The 14,644-nt window shown below is 33.0% G+C and overlaps 1 protein-coding gene across 1 annotated transcript; it reads left to right on the forward strand.

Annotated features, from left to right (window-relative positions):
- Window positions 1-411: 411 nt before the first annotated feature.
- Window positions 412-1,730, forward strand: LOC114513011 (olfactory receptor 10C1-like). Its single transcript, XM_028532115.2, has one exon. The coding sequence runs from the start codon at window positions 636-638 to the stop codon at window positions 1,593-1,595; it is 960 nt and encodes a 319-aa protein (XP_028387916.1). The 5' UTR covers window positions 412-635; the 3' UTR covers window positions 1,596-1,730.
- Window positions 1,731-14,644: the final 12,914 nt, after the last annotated feature.

Raw genomic sequence — 14,644 nt, forward strand, 5'->3', positions numbered from 1 at the left:
AATCTTAGAAAGTCTAGACACCCAGCAAGGAAAAGAAAGGTTACCTGTGATTCTAGGTATGTTCTTCTATTCATAAATTCCTGTAAAATCACATTGAGGTTGTGGAAAAAAGACCCAAGGGTTTTTTGGTTTTGGTTCTAAGCATTTGGGTTTCCTTAGTTTTTAGCTGCATATTCATTGGCTTACTCTTTTCAAATCAAAATGCACAAAAATATGTATAAAAATTAATATACAAATGGCTGGAAATATAACCCCTTCCAAACATGTAAGAAAGGCTGTGAAAGTTAGAGACCAGAATATAGTACATCTACATTTTATTCTATACACTTATGTTTTATGTGACTCCTTTACAATTAATCCTTTCATATATTACTTATATAACAGCCTGTATATATAAGAATATCAGAAAAAGAAAAAAGAAAAATCATAAGATTCAGAATTCAAAATCAGGAAGAAATACTGCATCTATTTTAATTGAGCAGTTATTTAGAATGATTTAACAAAAAGAATCCAAGTATGTAGGTTCTCATGGCAGACCACTGATCCTAGGAAAACTGCTTTTTCTGAGGGGCATTCTCCTTTCCAGATGACCAGATTTGTTTAGGTATTATCTGCCCTCTCTTTTATCTCCACAGATGTCTAGCTCTGAGCCTACGAGTGGAAACCAAACCCTCTGCACGATATTCACATTTGTGGCTTTTTCCTCTCTAGCAAAGTTACAACCTGTGCTCTTTGTTGTGTTCTTAATCATTTACTTGTTTACTGTGGGAGGAAACCTCATTATCATCTGCCTGATCTGGATCACCCCTTCTCTGCATACTCCCATGTATTTCTTCCTGGTTAACCTCTCCTTTCTGGAGATGTGCTATATCACCAGTGTAGTGCCTCAGATGCTGGTACACTTGCTTGTAGAAACCAAGACCATAAGTGTGGGAGGCTGTGCAGCTCAGATGTACATATTCACCATCTTGGGACTGACAGAATGCTGCCTGCTAGCAGCCATGGCTTATGACCGCTTTGTAGCTATCTGTTACCCACTGCATTACACTCTCCTGATGGGCCCTAGTGTGTGTTTGAAATTGGCTGCAGCATCTTGGACCACTGGTGTAGTGGTGGAGTCCATCCAGACCACCTGGATATTTACTCTGCCCTTCTGTGGAACTGGAAAGATTCAGCACTTTTTTTGTGACATCATGCCTGTAGTGAAACTGGCTTGCGTTGATACCTCCCATAATGAGATTGTTATGTTTGCCGTCTCTGTGCTCTTTATTATGAGTCCCTGTTTCTTCATTCTGTGCTCCTATGTGCGCATTTTTGTGACCATCTTGAGAATCCCTTCAACAGCTGGCAGACAGAAAGCTTTTTCCACTTGTTCTTCTCATATCCTTGTTGTTTCTCTCTTCTATGGCACTGCCTTGTTCACTTATCTCCAGCCTAAGACTTCACACACTCCAGAAACAGACAAAGCAACTTCACTCATGTACACAGTGGTTACACCTGCTCTGAATCCTGTTATCTATACTTTAAGGAACAGGGAAGTGAAGGAAGCCTTTCAAAGGGTAGCACAAAAGAACTCTCTTAGGCAAATGGCTTAAACCAGCTGCAGTAAATAAAACTTACACTATTGTACAGAGAGATTTCCCCAGGTTTTATGATCCCTCTACCAACAATATTGTCATTAAAGTATTTATAGCATAGTAGCCAGGAAATAGTTGGATATGTTCCACATTCTTCAATGTGTTTAAGCAAAAGGGAACTATGCAGTAGGATCATTAAATTGTTATCATTTATTCAATCAGCAACATTCAATCAACATATTACTGAGCATCTCCTATGTCCTGAACGCCATTCAGTTTTTCCTTCTACAATAGTAATAGGATTGAAGTTAATATGTTTCACACAATTTTACTAAGGAAAATAAAATCTCCTTGTAGAAAAAAGTAAAAATGAATTGAAAGTAACTAATACATTTTTGGTGTCAAATGTAAGCTGTTAAATTCTTAAGTTCTTAAGTGGAGTACACACATTTAATTACTCTGGTCTCCACAGGTATTAATAATCATGCATCTGAAATAATCAATGTTAATAAATACTAATGAGTTATGTATGTTGTAACACTATAACACAACTCTAACTATTAACTTGTGAACCAGCGAGGGATCCTGATTACTTATCTAATATATATATATATAATTTATACATGTATATGTAATATATTGATATATATGTCAATGATAAAAACATGGCAGTTATGAAAGTTTGTAATCAAATTTTTAAATTATGACTATTTCATTTTCTTGTTTTCCTCTGTGTTGAATACATAATATATTGCTTTGTTCAGATTATCATTCTCTGTAAATTATCACCCAGGTCCTAAGTTTTTCAGAATAGCAATGATTAGAATTTAGAATGTTTATCAATAGAATTACAAATGAAAAGGACACACCTGGGAATTTTAAACTCAGAGACTAAACATCACTGCAAATAGAAGCTGAACAAATATATTCATTTCTTGTGACTGAACAATATGAATGTCACATTCTCTCTTATTTACAAGAATTGAGTGTTTATGATTGTGCATGAGATACTGTTTTAACCTTAGATGGAAGAAACTTCACAAGAGCAGAATACTGAAGACTCCATAAGCACTACCTGTATAATAGCAAAGCCTCACCCCTTCCAAAGGTGTCTCTTAGCTGTATCTGACACACTAACAAATACTTCATATGCATGCATGTGTGTGCACACACATGCACACACACCAGTCCAACAGCTGTCAGTCATCACAGAGTTTCTGATCTTTTACACTGTCTTGCTCTCATTTTAAAATACCTGCAGGTCTGAGAAAACCCAGTGGCCTAATGGATAAGACATTGGCCTCCTAAAATATTCACAAGTCTGCAAAACCACTGAGAAAAGATTTGCTGTTGTCATTTATTACTAAACAATTAAGAAATCCATCTATAATACAGTCAACAATGAAAAAGTTTTAAAAAATAAATAAATAAAACAAATATATAGATGATAGATAATTGATAGATGATATAGATAGATGATAGATAGATAGATAGATGATAATAGGTAAATAGATGATAGATGAAATCCATGCTTGTGTTAGACATAGTATTTCTGGATGTTCTCAACCTCCAGTTTTCCAGGATACCAGAATGATGCTGAATTCCCAGAAAAGAGGCTGAAAGACATGTCTTTACTGAATTTATGTGTCATTTTATTGCCTGAGCTTCAAAGCAGCTATTTCCAAAATTAAAAGTTTAAAGAAAATTTCCCACACATATCATGAGAGGCAAATCAATACTGTTAGTTTAAAAGAATGAGGAAAAATTCCAAAAAGCAACCTCAGAAAATGCCCTATTGAGAAACAGAGGCATAGATACATGGAATAGACTGACAGCTGTCAAAGGGGAGGGGGAAGGGGACTGGATGAAAGAAGGTGAAGGGATTGACTAAAGAACATATATGTGTAACCCATGGACACATGGACACAGACAACAGTGTGGAGATGGCCAGAGGGGAGGGAGGAACAATGCTGGGTGGAGGTGGGCAAAGGGTTGGGAGGGAGACATCTGTAATAGTATCGACAATAAAATAAGAAAATTAAAAATTTCCTAGTGTAAAATTTATGGAAGGAAAAGGATGTGTACAAATCTTGAGTTTAAATAACAAATAGTTATAAGCACCAGTGAGCTGCTTTCCCGCACATGTTTACTTCTCTAAGACTTGCCCAGCTCCTCCATGTTAACACTACTTGACATCATGTCCACAGCCCAAAGTGCCAGAAATCTCCAGTAGTAAGACCTTCAAAATTATAAAACCTGATATTATAATTATCATTTTATGTTTTTAAAGATATTAAAGCATTTTAAAAATCATATAACAATATTGATATTATATGCTGTTTCCTCTCCTTAAAAATCTCCTTCTCCAACATCTCCCTTCATCTAACTAATCTACATTCTTCCTTCAAATCTCAATTCAATAATTGCTTAATTATAAAAGCTTCTTTTTATCTCTATAACTACATCTTTTCTTTCTATTACATATTTTGTGACATTGTCTAATTTTCCTTTGGTCCCAAATTTCCTTTTCATATTTACAGTGCTTGAATTGTTCATTTAATTTTTTCATTAATATATATATTTTCAATAAATTTCAGATTTCTAAGGTAAGAACATGTCCATTTATTGCTGTATCCCAGAACTTAATTCAGAGCCTGATAAGGATCAGTATTCAAATAATTAGAAGATATTAATAAATAAGTAAAAGAATAAATGACAGTTATTTTTAGGCTTTTAACTCATTTGAAATATTCAAGTATACATTTCTTCTCCAAACTGCTTATTATCGTTGCCTCACAGATCTTGTATCAATACTTTTCAGATCTCTTTTGATATAGTTAAACAATTAACCATTGTGAGGCTAGATCTTCACCTCTAAGCTACCTGTTCTTACAGGAAACTGTTTAATAAAACTTAAATCAAATGTTTATTTAGCACCTACTATATGCCAGATGTTGTCCTGAATGTTTTACAAAGTCTCTTTTTTACATTTTACAACAGAACTGCACAAGAACATTACTATCTCCATTATAAAACTGAGAAAACTGAGGCACAAAGAAAAAGTAGGAGGCAAGGGTAAAAATAAAATACATGTATGAAACATTAATTTAGTCACTTGGTATTATTCTATCCAACCACAACCCAATCCCCAAACCAATTAATCAATTTGCATTTTTAGTTTCATAAATGTGATAAAAAATTAGAAATATATAAAATACTCAAACTGTATATTTTTGACACTCTGCCAACGATGGTTTGTTTAGAGGAGAAATATCTATTCTAAATATATTTCACTATGTCTTTATTTCTACATTCTAGTAATCCTAATGTAGAAGAGGCTTTTTAAAAAAAAAAATTTATCTTCTGCTCTGGCTGGCATAGCTCAGTGGATTGAGTGTGGGCTGCAAACCAAGATGTCGCAGGGTCAATTCCCAGCCAGGGCACATGCCTGGGTTGCAGGCCACAGCCCCCAGCAACCATACATTGATGTTTTTCTCTCTCTCTCTTTCTCCCTCCCTTCTCTCTCCAAAAATAAATAAATAAATCTTTTTTTAAAAAATTTATCTTCTTAGCAACTATTATCCCTTTGCTCTGTTTCTCATTGAAGAAACATACCTTCCCAAATCTAAAACTTTGTATTAGCATGACATAGTAGGTATGTGACTAAGGCCTCACAGAAGAGATTGACTCAAAGTTTGATACATGACTCAGCAAAGCCCCATCAAACTAACTCTTGAGTTTTTACTTAAGCAAACAAGAAAAAGGTGGTATCTTTTCCATCACACTTGAACTTGGAAGATGTAACTCTTGAGCTCCTGAGGGCTGTATCACAAGGAATGAGTGACTTAAGTGTGACGTATGTGGGAGGAAAACACTACTAAGGCTGCCTAAATCTTGAGTCATGATGACATACAGGCTGATGAATCCAGTAATACACTGCAACTTTCTGTTGAACTAGACAATAATGCCCTCCCCCTCTTCTATCATTTTCTTACATCATTCTGAGATGTCAGTTATTCCCTACCAGTAACTGGAAAATCCTCAATAATTCAAAAATCATTTTAACTGAAGTTCTAGAGATTTGAACACAGCTATTTTTTTTTTACCTTATGGTTGTTCAATTACAGTTGTCTGCATTTTCTCCCCACCCCAGTCAAACTCCCCTCCCTCCCTTGCTTCCACACTCTCCCTTGGTTTTGTCCATGTGTCCTTTACAGTAGTTCCTGAAAACCCTTCTTCCCACTGCCCCCTCCCCTCTCCCCTCTGGCTATTGTTAGATTGTTCTTAATGTCAATGTCTCTGGTTATATTTTGTTTGCTTTTTTCTTTTGTTGATTATGTTCCAGTTAAAGGTGAGATCATATGGTATTTGTCCCTCACCACCTGGCTTATTTCACTTAGCATAATGCTCTCCAGATCCATCCATGCTATTATTTTAATTTTATCTTTTTACTCTCCTGGAAAAGATTAGTGATTGCTATACATTCTTCCTCTAGTCTGACATGTCCTCATGTGGTTTAAGTGTTTGGTGGTTTTCCCTCTATATCTCATGAATTCAAATAGATTTTAACAATCTCATATTTAATCAAACAAATCTAGCACACATGTATCCTTTAAGAGTAGTTCAAGAATAATGCAAATTTCTGCAACAAAATATTATTCATGTATTACAGAATAAACAATTTCAAGTCACCCATTTGCTAGGCAGGATTCCTGGGGATTTTGATTTTATGAGGTTTTTCCATTGTCTTCAAAGGGAAAGGGCTGGACAAATTATAAAATGCAAAAGTAATCTTTATAATGAAATCACCTGACTCAAGAGAAGTTTCTCAAATACATGAGCCAAAGTATATGGTAAGTCTCCCAGTTCCTTTCAAGAAAGGCATACATGCACTATCATAATGTTTTAATTTTAAATTTTAAAAAATAATGCTTAAGTAAAACAAAAAATAATGTTTTCTATATACAGTTGTCACTAAGGAAAAGTCAATGCTAAATATTTGTTAATAATTATTGATTGATCTGGCAACATTGATTAATCTGGCAACAAGAAAAATAACCCAAAATGGAATTTTGTATACTTATGTTTTCTCCAAATTATGCATGTTTTCAATATAAACAATACAATTAGTTCAAGTACTATGGCTGATTAAAAGCATCATATGAAAGGAAATAACATACGTTATATTCATGTTCTACTGGTTAAAGGCATTTATTCAGAGGCTGTTTATTTTACTGTGTAGAGTTAGAATGACTATTGACTGGCCATTTCTTAAATTTTTTATTTTATTTTATTTTTTATTGTTGTTCAGTTACAGTTGTCCCACCTTTTTCCCTATTGCCCTCCCCTGCCCCATTGCCCACCCCCAGTCAATCCATCCCCCACCATTGTCCGTGCCCCTGAGTCCTCTCCTTTATTCCTCTTCCTTGAAAAGCTCCCTAGCAGTACCATCTAGTGGACAGAATTTGTAGTAATTGTATGTGAATGTCTTCTCTGGACATTTTTACACTTTAAAAAGATATCTGAGCCTGTATGTTTTTTTTAATTTCTCTCTCTTTTTTAATCCCTTCACCTTTTTCACCCATCATAGAAATAGTATGGTGATTACCAGAGAGAAAGGTGGAGTGTGGGGAGGTAGGAGAGGGTCACAGAAAGACCCTCTTGGGGTGGTGAACACACAATACAATATACAGATGATGTATTATAGAATTGTATACCTGAAATCTATATAATTTTATTAACTAATATCATCTTAATAAAGTCAATGAAAAAGTTTAAAAAATCTGACACTGTGATATTTCAGCTCTCAAGATAATATGACATGTAATTTCATTAGTTATTACCTTTAATAAAGTTATATAAAATTTACCAAAACAAATAGAATCATATCCTCCTCTGCTCCTTCACTATGTTTTATGTGTATACCAAGTGAAGAACATGCCACACATGACTAACTTTTTGTCACCTAATTCTATTATTCCTTATAACATGTATAACTCCTGGCATGTCTTTCCACAATAACTTATAAGCTGCTTGAGAGGAGAGATGGTTACTCTCTACTCTACATTGGTGTTATGACCAGCAATGATTTCCACAATATTCAACCCAAAGGATGTACAAACTCTAGCTCCATCCTTCAAAGAGGACCTAGAAAGAACTAAATAAATATTTTTAAATAAATATATGAATAATTTTTCAATTCTAGGTTAAAAAAAGTAGAGCAAGTTCATAAGGGTGGACAGGGTTGTCATGTTTGGCCATGATACTTAGGGCCTGTCTTTAGGGAAGATGAATGTTATATAAGAATATTTAAAGGATTTATACTACAGGTTTATCATCAAAGATGCAAAGGGTAGAATTAAAAACAATAAGAAACATCACAGGAAAGTACTTTTATGCTCAATGTGAAGAAAACCTCTAAAAGAACCATAGCTTTATGAAAATGAAATGGACTGCCTTCAAAAACATGAAATTCTCAACTGAGACAACTATTCAAGTATGTCCTAATTGGTTATTGATTTAGGAAGTAAATAGAATTCACTTTGAATTATTTCTTACATTAAATTATTTAAGGCACTTCTATTTATGAAAAAACACAACATTTTGCATGTGAAAGGTGCATGCAAAATTAAGTATTAAATACTTAAAAGAAGGCATCTAATATTTAAATCTCCATTGTCTTCCTGCTTCTTATTCTCACCCTGTATCTTTAGGTAGAATATGATTTTCCAACTTTTAGGGTATTATTTAAATGCATGAATACTATAAGTTGAACATCTATAATTAAACACTTTTTAATGGTAATTTATGTCTCATTGTCATTGATAACAAATAATCTATCATCAAAACTAAAATTTTCTTATTTAACTAAAAACAACTTAACAAGAATAGCTATCTACTTTAGGGAGAAGCTTTACAATTTAAAACACTTTCTTTCTTACTTAAAATAAGAAATCTCCCACCTCTAAATGATATGAGATTCTAGAAAATGTAAAAGAAACATTTAAATTATAGCTTCATTATTTAGTGACTGGTATTAGATCAGTGAGAAAGTGGACAATGTCATATTTTTTATCAAGAGCTAACATAGCGCCTTGCATTCCTTTTCCAAAGATGTAAGTACCTATTGCATTGTTTTAGGTAGATTCCAGACAGATTCATTGTTCTCACCATGTCACTCTAGTCTTCCATATTTGCCAACTTTATTCATCACAGTCAGAGAATGTCTATCCATAATTACCTTCCCAGAACTATTCCTAACTTTTGGTGGGTGACGGGAGGAAAACTCTTTTGAGACAACTGAGTATAATAGATATCTTTGGGAAGACTTGACAAGGATTTTTCTTGTTAGCCATTGCTCAAAACCTTGTGTATTTAATTGTTATTACAATTTGCTTGTGATTTGATTTTTATATTTAATTGATATTAGTCCTAGGAGCATTATAATGGTGAAGTTAAATCAGTGTTATGTTGTATGGCTGCTGTTAAAGGACTGGCTGAGAATAGTTCATCATACAACATAGTTTCTAATATAGTTCAAAACAACTACTTAATCTAAACAATGAAACAATAGCCCTGAGGTTATATGTGTGTTTGTGTATATAAGTATATATTATTCACATACAGAGCCTTAAAAGGAATACAAATAGTGAGTATGTTAATGGAGTGAAGTAAAGATTGTAACATGTTCATCTGATTGACTAATGGAAATATCTTCTTTGAGTTGTCTCAGTAAAATTTCTGAGCATCTCAAAATAGTTTCATTGCATTTTACCACTCAAAGTAATTTTTAAAAACATATATATATACTTAAAATTCTAAGAAATTGGGTAAAATGTCATTTTACATATGTGTACTAGAAGTAAAAGAAACTGTGGTTCAAATTTGTGTGTGCATAAGGGAAACAGTTTCAGAAAAAGAGCTCTTCATTTTTTCTCATTATTCTAGGTGATGTTTATTAAACCTGATAAATAATATAAGATCATTATTTCTATTGAAGGAATAATAAGTGTAAGTACATTTTAAATTAATGTCCAGTGTTTATGTACTACAAAATGAGTTTAAACTGGAAGCTTTAAATTACTGTTTCAAATCTATTTTTTTTTAAAAAAGATATGTCATCAAAGGCAGGTGTAATTCCCCATTGGAGCAGTCAGAAAATAGTGTCTGCCTATACAGTAAGGATACTTTTAACGTGTGGCCTCAGAAACTGCTCTGGTGTTATTGACTTCACCCTAGAAGTTCTTGTGAGTGCATGTGCACGTGTGCACAGCAAGTGTGAAAACTTAAGGAAATGCTTGTCTCTGAGTTTACATTTTTTGACAGTTGATAGACCATTTGAAACTATTTCAAGCTTGAGTTGCCCTGAGATATCATACTCAGGGATTTATTAATGTTCTTTCTAATGTTGCTCTTTGACTAAATTCACTTTTTAATAAGGCCCAATGAGACTGATTAAAGTCATGACTAGTATTTTACATGAGCTTTATTTAAGATAGTTCATAGCAAGATGCAAAAGTTTCATTCCACCAAAGGGAATTGCAGGGTTGCCCGGGTGGAATCTATAGCTTATTATGGAAAAACCAGATCAAATTGAGGAAGTACAAGAAATTAGCTGCCCTATACTCCAAATTATCTTGAGACCATCTTCTCATTAACCTCATCAGAGGCATGATTCTGCCTCTCCTTGGTGTCTCTCTAACTGGCACACTTAATGCTGAAAAAAGAGAATTATTTTAGACATCCAGTGGGAATCACACTATTTGGAAGCCACCAGAAAAGAACTGGCTGCAAACACACTACCCTGAGGATGACTTCATCTTTAATTTAAAATATTTGTATAAATATACTCCAAGGACAAAATGATTAATGATATCAGTGGAGGAGTGCTACATGAGTTTCTACTGATTAGTCTCCAGGGTTTGTTGTATTAAAGATGTAAACTTCTTTTGACTCAACTCCAAAAGTCACATTAGACACTTTAGGTGTAAAGGATACCTTAAAGCAATTTTGTTCTCTTACATAATTAACATTTTATGCTTTTCAAAAAAGTCAACCAGAAAATTTCCTCAATTATACAAACTATTGGGATTAAACTGGGAAAGCCCTACTTATCAAGTTTTTTTTCCTAATATAAATATGGATGAAGTATTGTGCAAAAACATGAAACTTGGAATAAGAAGAGTTGAATTCTAGTAGTGGATTGGTACCAATAAGGAGTGTGCACATGGGATAATCTTTTTATGTTTGGGGGACTGCACACTGAAAAGTTTTAAGAATGCCAGCCTTATATCATAGATTCTTTTACAGACCAAATTTTAAAATCCATGCAAATTAATGTACAATCATTTCTTATTGTATTCTCCAGGATGAACCATATTCAACACAAAGAACCAGGTACCTATCATATTTTACAGAAAGTAAAACAAATACCTAAAACAAGAGATTTGTCAATATCTTTAAAACACTCATTCTTGCCAAACACAAGTTATCATTAAGTGTAACCTCAAATATCACCATGTTTTTCTTCTTCACACTATTTCTTCAATCTATGGTAGGGAAATTATAATTTAATTAGAAATAAAAAAAATAATAAGACATCCAGAAAATCCCCAAATAGCTGGAATTAAATAATATCTAAAAATCAAGGTCAAAATAAACATGAAAAAATGAAAAAAATAACTGAATAATTTTACCTTAAATGATTGTGAAAAAAAACATCAAAATTACTGAGATGAAGCAAAATATAACCAGAGACACTGAAATAAAGAACAAACTGACAGTAACCAGAGGGCAAGGGGTAGGAGGATAAAGGGGAAAATAGGGGAAGGATTGTCAAGGAACATGTATAAAGGACATATGGACAAAGCCAAAAAGGGGGTAGGATCGAGGGTGGGAGGTGGGGATGGGTGGGTGGGAGAGTGGTGGAGGGAATATGAAGAGAACTGTACTTGAACAACAATAAAAGTGAATAGAGAACAAATTAAAAAATTGCTGAGATGAAGCTAAAGCAGGACTTAAAGGAAAATATGTAGTGATGAATACATATATAAGATAACAAAAATGTCTAAAACAATTGTTTAAGATTATATCTTGAGAAACTAATAAAATAAAAAAATCCAAAAAGCAAAGTTAACAGTAGAAAGAACATAGTAAAGATGAGAAAAGGCACTGCTATTAAAAAACAAAAGAAAAGAAAAACTGGAGAAAAAGAGTAAAGAAAAATATTATCTACAAAATCTTTCTATGAAAAGATAAATAAAAATTGATAAAACTCTAGCCATCTTAAAATGAAAAAAAATGACACAGATTAACCAATATCAAGAACAAAAGGATGAGGAGCGGGGGAAAAAAAGAACAAAAGGATTCATGGACATGAACAACAGTGTGGTGATTGCGGGAAGGGGTAGGGGATATAAAGGAGATAAGTGCAATGAAAAAAACACAATTAAAAAGTTAAAAATTAAAAAAAATAAGAGGGCATCAATTCACATTCACAGATATTTTTAAAGAATATTATGAACAGACTAGTGCCAAATATTCAATGACATTAATAAAATTTTTCAATTCCTTAAAAAACAAAAAACCCTAAGTTTACTAAAAAAATAGATGTAAAAATTCTCAACAAAATATAAGCAAACAATTCAGTTGCATATTAAAGAAATTATACACCATGACCAAGTATGATACTCTCCTGGAATGTAAGGATGGTTCTACATGCGAAAGTGGATCAAGGTGATACACAACATTAAAACAAAAAATGGAGGAAGTATGATCATTTCAATCGATGCAGAACAAGCACTTGAGAAATTTAATACCTTTGATTATAAAAGAACTCAAAAAACTATGAATAGAAGGAAAGTTTTTCATCATAGCAAAGGCCATATATGAAAAACAGACATGCTTAATAATGAAATTATACTTAATAATGAAAAAGATTAAATTCCCTTTAAGATAAGAAAAAAAGCAAGAATGCCCACTTTTGCCAATTCCATTCAACAAAGTACTGTAGACTTAGGAAATTTTTGTCAAAAAAAAAAAGACATCCAAATTAGAAAGGAAAAGGAAACATTATCTCTGATTACAGAAGGCATGAAGTTTTATGTATAAAACCCTAAATATCTCTCTCTCTCTCTCTCTCTCACACACACACACACACACACACACTGAAGGCTAATAATCAAGATATGAAGTGTCAAGATAAAATAGCTAAAGGGATTAAGCAAAAAAAAAACAACAGACAAAACAAAACAAAAACCCAGACACACAGAAAATAGTATGATGATTACCAGAAGGAAGGGGGCATTAGGGGCCAAAGGAAGAGGGTAAATGGGGAATAAATGGTGACCAAAGCAGACTAGACTTTGAATGGTGAGTACACAATGCAATGTGCAGATGATGGATTGTAGAATTTTACACTTGAAATATGTACAAATTTATTAACCAATGTAAACCCAACAAATTCAATAAAAATAATACAAAGTCAGCATGCATTTTTATAAATTAACAATGAACAGTGTGAAAAAATTAAGAAACAATTCCAACTACAATGAAAAAAGATAAAATACTTAGACATTAACTTAACCAAAGGGGTGACCAGGAGGTTAGAATTGGTTTTCACCCATTGAGTATGATGTTGGCTATAAATTTTTCATATACAGCCTTTATTATGTTGAGGTATGCTCCATCTCTTCTCACTTTGCTGAGAGTTTTTATCATAAATTGGTGCTGGATTTTATCATATGCTTTTCCTGTATCTATTGATATGATCATGTGATTTTAATGTTTCATTTTGTTTATGTGGTGTATCAAAATTATTGATTTGCAAATATTATACCAACCTTGCATCCCTGGGATAAATCCCACTTGATCATGGAGTATGATCACTTTAATGTATTGCTGAACCTGGTTTACTAGTATTTTGATGAGAATTTTGGCATCAATGTTCATCAGGGATATTGGCCTATAGCTTTATTTCTTTGTTATGTCTTTATTTAGTTTTGGAATTAAGATAATACAGGCCTGTGTCAAAAGAAGTTATAAACCTTCCCTCTTATTGAAATTTTTGCAGTGGCTTGAGAAGGATAGGTCTTAGTACTTCTTTGAATGATTAGTAAAAGCCATCTGGTCCAGGACTTTTATTAGCTGGTAGGGTTTTTTTTTTTAATTATTGCTTCAATTTCATTAGTTATCAATCTATGCAGGTATTCTGGTTCTTTCTGATTCAGTTTTGGGAGGTCATATGATTCTAGAAATTTGTCTATTTCACCCAGGTTGTCCGATTTCTCAGCATATGATTGTTCATACTATTTTCTTACAATCTTTTATATTTCTGTGGTATCCATTGTTATTTCCCCTCTTTCATTTCTGATTTTATTAATTTGGTTCCTCTCTTTTCTTTTTTTTGATGAGTCTGGTTAAAAGTTCATTTACTTTGTTTATCTTTTTAAAGAACCAGCTCTTGTATTCATTAATCTTTTATTTTTTGTCTTTTTGATCTCTATGTTATTTATTTCTGATCTCCCTTGATTATCTCCTCCCTTCTACTCCCTTTGTACTTTGTTTGTGGTTGTTTTTCTAGTTTTTTTTTTAGGTATAGGGTTAGATTGTTTATTTGAGATTTTCCTTGCTTCTTGAAAAGAGCCTCTAATGCTATGAACTTCCCTCTTGGTACTGCTTTTTGCTGTGTCTCATAGGTTTTAGGTTGTTGTGTGTTTATTTTCATTTGTTTTCAAGTACCTTTTTTATTTCTTCCATGATCTCATTGATGACCCATTCATAATTTAATAACATGCAATTTAACCTCCATAGTGTCTTGTATATCTGAATGATTTTTAATTTTTTTACTGTAGTTGGTTTCTAGTTTCATGCTAATATTATCTGAGAAAATTCTTGATATGATTTCAATTTTCTTGAATTTGTTGAGGCTTATTTTTTGTCCTACCATATGGCCTATTTTAGAAATGATCCTTCTACACTTGTGAATAATGTGTCTTCTGATACTTTCAAGTGAAATACACTGTAAGTATCAATTAAATCCATTCAATTTAGTGTGTCATTTAAAGCTG

The sequence above is a fragment of the Phyllostomus discolor genome, chromosome 2, assembly GCF_004126475.2.
Source record: "Phyllostomus discolor isolate MPI-MPIP mPhyDis1 chromosome 2, mPhyDis1.pri.v3, whole genome shotgun sequence".
NCBI classification, from domain to species: Eukaryota; Metazoa; Chordata; class Mammalia; order Chiroptera; family Phyllostomidae; genus Phyllostomus; species Phyllostomus discolor.